The 7,787-nt window shown below is 41.0% G+C and overlaps 1 protein-coding gene across 1 annotated transcript in view; it reads right to left on the bottom strand.

Annotated features, from left to right (window-relative positions):
* The window catches only part of LOC101847211 (myosin-IIIb), a gene marked incomplete at its 3' end in the record, with an annotated part of 41,880 nt that overhangs the window by 11,145 nt on the left and 22,948 nt on the right, over window positions 1–7,787 (bottom strand). Inside the window, 6 exon segments of the mRNA XM_005106873.3 lie at window positions 85–228; window positions 1,104–1,159; window positions 2,963–3,014; window positions 4,011–4,138; window positions 5,227–5,397; window positions 6,582–6,807. Of these exon segments, the coding sequence (XP_005106930.2) occupies window positions 85–228; window positions 1,104–1,159; window positions 2,963–3,014; window positions 4,011–4,138; window positions 5,227–5,397; window positions 6,582–6,807 (777 nt within the window).

Genomic DNA, 7,787 nt, shown 5'->3' with positions numbered 1-7,787 from the left:
TCTCTCTCTCTCCCCCTCTCTCTTTCTCTCACTCATTATATATAACAATATAATCTTATTTCTAAAAAAGTGAGTTAGCTTGACCTTGAAATGAAATCGGACAAGGTGAACGAGTGGGTGAAGTTGAACTTTTTCTGCCGTATGACGTCAGGTATGGAGGCAGCTCTGAGCTGGCAGGTGATGTCAGCGTTCTGAAGCGGTTCACTGTAACGGGTCAGGCTGACACACCTGTAGAAATTATGAATTGTGAAGTGTTTTACGGTCCCATAGGAACAACAAGTAAGGCTTTTTTTTGCGTTGCTACTTGTCAAATTTTGCAGTTGTGGTTGCTGTTCTTTTTTGTTTTCATACTTTATGCTCTCTTCCAAAAATATTGTTTAGATTGTTTAATAGATTGCTTCGATCTTGCCAGTCTGGACTGATCCATGCCGGGTGTAATAGATCTACAAATTAGCAGAATGCAGAAAATATTTGATTAACTACACCTCATCGGAGCCAAACTCCTGTCTTTCGAATACAAGGCGAAGAGCCTAACCACAGACGTCAAATGCGCAGCTCATCCAAATGCAGGCATCGGAAATGTTTGTTACTCTGTATCTCCCTCAAATAAAGAACAGAAGCAATATGATTTTCTCTCAGAAAATAAAGAAACAGGGGTTCTAGCTTTTATACACACGATGCATGGGGAGTACAGATGGAAGCCCTTGGCACTTGTATTCCAAACACTAAAACTTATTTGATTACTTGATTCCAGAACTGGAATCTTCAGAGACGGATTCAATCCATAACTCCTTGCCCCTCCTCAACAGGGTCCATCTTATGGTATTGATTCTGATGGTCTCCATCAGTTGGTTGCTGATCCGCCTGCGAGGGTTACAGAGGCTCCAAATGTTACAACTTCTAATAAAAAACTGGTTATTCTGGGATCGTGTCATGTTGTGCCATTTCTCTTTTCTTCAAGACATTCATTTTGAAAACATTCGCTAACGATGAAGAAGGAAAACGAGAGTCTGCACAATACACGATTATGTCACAGCAACTGTTGATCATCGCCTCTTCTGCAAGAGTTCAAAGACCACAAACACGTGCTACTTCTGTGTTACCTGATTAGGTGGGGGATGGTGCCGTAGACTTGAGACAACAAGCGATTCAGTTCTACCTGGAAAGGGAATAATTTTGAACAAAGGTTGTGGGTAGTTGGCGGGTGCTCTGGTGTGATTTGCTTCTTCTTTCCTATCGCAAACCCATTGTCCTTATCTCTCCACCTTTATATGTTTAACTACAATGTAACATCTCTAGTGTTCGGTACTTATATGACTTATCTGTGTTGCAAGTACCGTAAACTAATACTTAAACTGAAACAAAAACGAACAAAGCTCACTTCAGAACATCAGTAAACATAAAGCGCTAAGTCCAAAGGGATTGCGATTTCTTTTTCTTTTTTTGAAGGCGAGTGCATGAATGCAACATTATTACGAAAACACAGCTCACCAGGCACATCACAACGTGTTTACGAAGACACAGCTGTTCAAGCAAATTTTAATAGGATCAATATTGTTTACAAAAGCACAACTCATCAAATACAGAACTATTCGCGGCACAGCTAAAATAATTAGGTATTTTACCTTTTGTAAATGCCTCTTCCTTTCCGCACCCGTCGTGCGTCAGTTATTTAAAAGCCATACATCTCGTTTGCGTCTAACACTCTAAGCACGTAGTGGACACAATATCAAATGTGTCACGACACAGTGGGATCAGGCGCTCGCCAATTTTTGGGTATCTGGAGTTATTGCAATGATCCCAAAGCGTGCTCATTTGCCTTGCTTTTGATGGAAAAATCGACATCTATCTTGATTAGAAGTCGAGATGTTTGCAATTGAAGGAGGTGGAGTCGCCTCGTATCAGAGGTAAATTTAATTATCGAGAAAAGTGCGTCGAAGTTTAGTGAATTCTAAAGCGTTAGTATACATTGTACTTGAAAAGTACAAACTTACATTTTAAAATGTTTTTGATCAACGTATGTCAGTAAAATCCATGCAGGCATATGTTTTATGTGGACATAAAAACGATGAGTAAAAAATACATATTAAAATATTGCCCATCGGTTTCATTATTTTGACAAGTACCTGATTCCACCGGGTCGTGACACATAGTGTGCTCGACCAGCAGCAGACCAAAGGCAATGTTAAGGCACATTGCAAACCTCTTTGACGACGTGCATTCTGGTCATTGTACAACGTTCCCAGTCGTGTGATTTTGGGGGCATTTTATAAAGAAGTATAACTTTGTTATTGAAACGGACTTTTCAGTAAGTTAAAAAAAAATCTGAACCTTAAAAAGAAAGACAACGGCAATGGAATTTGCTATTTAAAAAAATTAATTTGTTTTTCGGATTTGTGTATGATGGTGAAACCGACCAGCAACAACAGGGCACTATGTTTGATAAAAACTATATATTTTCCATCTGAATTAAACAAGGAACTCAAATGATGTCCAGCAAATTTCTTGACTTTCTTGTAACCAGCGGATTTAGTGGCTTAGTGGAAAAACAAAACAAAACCCAGACCGTTGAGATGAGGAAGGAGGGCAAGATAGGAAGGCTTGCTGAATGCCAGTTAAAATCTTGTCTTGAAACCACGTCTTGATTTACTTGATTTAGTTCTTGTAAGTAAAATTCCCTTTTAATTTTACCCAACACTCTTCTGTAATACATCTTATCAGACATTATTGACCCAGGAACATTTTCGCACAAAAATCTTGTAAGATCCAATCCCGGTCTTTCAGATCACAAGGGAAGCGTCTACAAGTATGCAACAAGGGGACACCATGAGCATAGACACTTTTTCTCTGCAGGATAAAAGAGCAAGCTTGACTACGCAAGACGGTCCGACAGCTAGATAATATACTTAAAAAAGATATGAGATAGACTGGCATATAACGGCAAATACATGGTTCAACTTACTCTTGTGAATGTTGTGAACAGGAAATGTTTGTCGGCCTCCTCTTCAATTGACCTGTTAATAATAGCAATAAATTATATTCTAAAACATAAGTTACAGGTGCATGTAGATCTACAGCATACTTATAGGAGGGCAACTGTTCTACTGATATTGGAAAAGCAGCACACTACACGTCAACAGTCAGACACAAATTAACATGATATTAACTTCGATATATTGTCTGTCTTCTCTTCTGCTTTCTTTTTTGCTCTCACTGTTGAGCATGAGCTACACCTTTATGAATCACTATGCGTGCCACGTTGATGTTTAACTTCTTTTACAAAATAAAACAACAAGACGAGAAATATAAGCGCTGGGAAACCAGGAATGGGAGTTATTTCTACTTTTGATCCCATTAAAGTATCACACACACTCTCTCTCTTTCTCCATCCCTCTTTCTCCCCCCCCCACCTCTCTCTCTCTCTCTCTCTTTCTCTCTCTCTCTCTCTCTCTCTCTCTCTCTCTCTCTCTCTCTCTTTCTCCTTCTCTCCCTCTCTCTTTCTTTCGCTTTCTGTTTTTCTATTTCTCTCTCTCCCTGTCCGTCTGTCTCTTTTTGTTTTAGAATGTTTAAGTGTAGGTATTTTTAGGCTTCCAATCGACACAATTTAGATCATTTGGGAGACAGACTTCCAACCCTGCCTGTCTGGGCCAACACGGGCTGAGAGGGATACAACATCCTAGTAGAAAGACCGAGATCTTCTTAAAAATTTCTCCCCCTTCGGAAAACGAACTCAAGTCTCTTGTATCAACAGCGAGGAGCCTAACCGCTACACCATAATTGCCTGTTCTTTTTCTCTGTAATCAAGCCGATCTCAACTGTATACCTCCCATAAAGTTGAGATTGTTTCAGAATGCTATTAGGATCTTGGTTTTCTAGAGTAATAATAATATAGATTTTAAAGCGTATAGAGCTTGCTGTGGAGCGCGTTATTATTACAAAATGTCAAACACGGGTTTGACGAAACTTTGTGCAGTGTGCACTGGGTATAAGACAAAGAGACGCTTACTCACTGGTCTAGTGTGACTGTGTACATTTCTCTCACTACGGAGTTGGAGGAGGTGGCGAGCAGCTTCTGGGACTCAAGGTTGGGCACGATCAGGTTGTCGAAGCGGAACCCTGGGGTCACTGTGTACGCCACCTGTGGGGAAAGGTTGTGAGGATATGAGGACAATGACATTCAGTAACGACAAATAATACATACAACAACAATAATAGCAGCAGCAGCAACAACAACAGCAACAACAACAGCAGCAACAACAACAAGAAGAAGAACAACAACAACAACCACAACAACAGCAACAACAGCAACGGCAACAACAACAACAGCAGCAACAACAACAATAGCGAGGTAAAAAGATGGAATGGATTGCAGGTGTAGTACAGTAAGGTGTGTGTGGTATGGTATGATGTGATGTGGTATAGCATGGTGTGGTGTGGTGTGGCGTGGTGTAAAGTGTGCCTAAATGCATGACATTGTTTTAGTAGGACATGGCACTGTACAAACGTTACACTCGTACATACATATTTTCCAATAAGGGAGCCGAAAGAATGTGCATGAATAGACACACACACACACACACACACACACACACACACACACACACACACACACACACACACACACACACACACACACACACAAACACATTCACACACAGAATGAGAGTACAGGATTTAAAAAAAAGCGGGACAGAGAAAGAGAGAGATGAACATGCACAGACTGTAACAGAGACAGAAAGATAGAGACAGATAGACAGCTACACAAACAGACAAAACAGACAGACAGAGACCGGAAAACAGACAGAGACAGAAACAAAGACAGAGACAGAGAGATAATGAGACATAAACCAAGACAGAGACAGAGAGATAGAGAGACAGAAACAAAGAGAGAGAGAGACAGGGAGATAAAGAGACAGAAACAAATACAGAGCCAGAGAGACAGAGAGATATAGACAGAGACAGAGGCGGAGAAATAGAGAGACAGAAACAAAGACAGAGAGAGAGAGAGAGAGAGAGAGAGAGAGAGAGAGAGAGAGAGAGAGAGAGAGAGAGAGAGAGAGAGAGAGAGAGAGAGAGAGAGAGAGAGAGAGAGAAACAAAGAGAGAGACGGAGAGATGGAGAGACAGAGACATGGAAGGAGACAGAAACGGAGACAGAGACAGAGACAGACAGAAAAGAGACCGAAAAAAAAGTGATAGAGATAGAGATTGAGATTTTTCTCCCTACCTGGAAATGTGAGTGGGTGAGAGCAAAAACTGACTTCCCCATCTTCTTGGAGCCTGTGTAAATATTTTTCTGGTTTCCAAACTTTTTGTCAAGGGAGGCAACCAGAGCTATGTCGGTTATTCCAGAGTTCTGTCCCTGCACAGCCAGTTCATAAAGAAGCCCCCTGGGAATCTGAAATTGGTAATAATGAGGGATGCAACACATGCGCTGCGCGTTTCAACGATTGCATAATTGCAAGGCAATCTTAAGATTGCGCTGCGCCCTTCAACGGTCGTATAATAGTATCATTATTGTGAGCTCTCCAGTGTCATATTCTAATTTAAATTTATATTTAAATTTTCATATTTTTACACTTTTGAAAATATATGTGAATGCTCCTTGCTGTGAGTAAAAGAATAAAGATGCAAGTGAATTTTAAAACTAATATTTCAAAAATATAAAATAAAATATCCTTTGCGAATTTTGAGTTTGATATCTGTTATTGTATCTTTCTTGTGAGCTCTTCAGTTTCATAATATGTTAATTTTAATTTTAATTTCAATGTTCATATTTCATATTTTTACACTTTGGAAACTCTATGCGAATGTTCCTAAAGTAAGTAAAAGAGTAAAGATGCAAATATTTTAAAAATACAACATATTAATACAATCTTCGGATTGCCGCGCAATTATACGACCGTTAAAACGTTTAGCACAATCTTTGTGTGTGTTTGAATTTCTTTTAAGTACTCACTGTTACATCATTCTCGCAATGCTGATAGTTCTATATCATCGTTGGTTCTGGTGCTGATTGCTTTGTCGTAGTTATTGTTGTTATTGCTTTGGCTGTTGTTTGCTGTTAAGGCCTATGCTACTGTTTTTCTTGCTTACGACGTCGCCTTTTTTAATGTGTCTGTTACTGTTGATGTTGATGTTGTTATTGAAACCCTTGTTTCTTTTTCTGAAAAAGGAAAGGGGGGGGGGGGGGGGGGTTCCAAAACCCTCCTCTTGTCCCTATGGGTCGGGTATATATATTGTGGGGGTTGTTCACATCTGTGTACTGGGTTTTCTTCTTTCTTAAGGGGTGGGGGGGTTTTTTGCCACCCGTACATACACGATTCCCCTGTGGGGAGATTCTCTCGGAGGAAAATGGATAACCCCGGAAAAATATAAAAATGTTAAACACCCCCCCCCCCCTTCCCCACAAAAAAAAACATTGTGCGGTCTTTTTGCTCACACACTCACACACACACACACACACACACACACACACACGCGCGCGCGCGCGCGCACACACGCACACTCTCAAAGGAAAAAAAAAACTCAGCAAAAATGATGCAAATGCAAAAAAACAAACAAACCCATCCTAAAACGTACCGCCAAACCCAACTCGGTCAAATCCTCACACGGTTGTCTCTTGACCTGGGGCGCCGCCATACCCTCTTCCCTGAGGACATCCTTCTGTTGAAGGAAGGTCACCTCGTTCAGAAACGTCTGGATCCGTTCGGCGGCAATATTTTGACACAACGTCCCAAGGGTTCCACTTGGACGATCATCGAAGGTTGGCAAGTCTACTACACGAACTGATAGATAGCCTTCCTCTCTGCAGAATGAATTTACAGAAATAAGCAGCATAATCGTGTGGGGTTTTTTGTTTGTAAATATTTTACGGCGCTCGCAACTCCATAAGGTCGTATGAACGCTCGGGACTCACCTAACATTTTCAATTGGTAGGAAATGTTGAATTTTATCTGGGTGGCGGCCGAAGCCTACTCTTATCGATTCTGGACCACCAAGGGATCTTTAACGTGCACAACCTGCTCACACGACCTCCGAGATTTTTAGCCCTTGTCTGAGAAGGCTAGGTGTAGGTTTTTCCTACCAGAAGATCAGGGGTGTGGCTGAAAGACAACAGTAAGAAGGAGCCAAGGAGTAGCAGTAGAAAGGCTGCAGAAAGAGCCAGGAGCCCACTGGAGGGGGCAAAGGAAGTAAGGGGGTGGGAGGAAGAAAGTGGAGACGAAAGCAGACTACAGAATATTGCAAGAGAGACGAAAAGAAGGTGAAAGGAGACAATTTTAGAGAATAACATGTTTCCGTCGCTACACACATTCAAACCCAGGACCTTTGAATGAGAGGAGATCACGTTAACCTCTAGGCCTCAAGGGCCCCACTAAACGTATTTTTAGTTTATTACGGGCCATATAAGTGTCGCAGATCAGAGGTGTAATTTTCAAATAAAAGAAGGAGGAGAGATAAAGAAGATTTTGTTTGATAGGAAAGAAGGAGCTACCAACCACATCAAAGCATATGTCAAATACTCATGTGTTTTTGTTTCTTAAAGGCAGGGGGAACAGCATCGAGAAGATAGACTGTCGAGAATGGACAGGCCGCCATAATAATATAAGCTTACACAAACTGACAAATGCGACGTTTTCTACGACAGTCCTCGTGTTAGAATACAATAGAGTGCATTGCTTTCATAAAGCCAGTATAATTTTGGAAATAGCTACCTGTACACGCACGGCATTGAGAGACAAAAGGCAAGAGAGAGAGAGAGAGAGAGAGAGAGAGAGAGAGAGAGAC

Source organism: Aplysia californica, unplaced genomic scaffold (genome assembly GCF_000002075.1).
Source record: "Aplysia californica isolate F4 #8 unplaced genomic scaffold, AplCal3.0 scaffold00560, whole genome shotgun sequence".
Classification (NCBI taxonomy): Eukaryota; Metazoa; Mollusca; class Gastropoda; order Aplysiida; family Aplysiidae; genus Aplysia; species Aplysia californica.
This window is presented reverse-complemented; position numbering and strand designations above follow the sequence as displayed.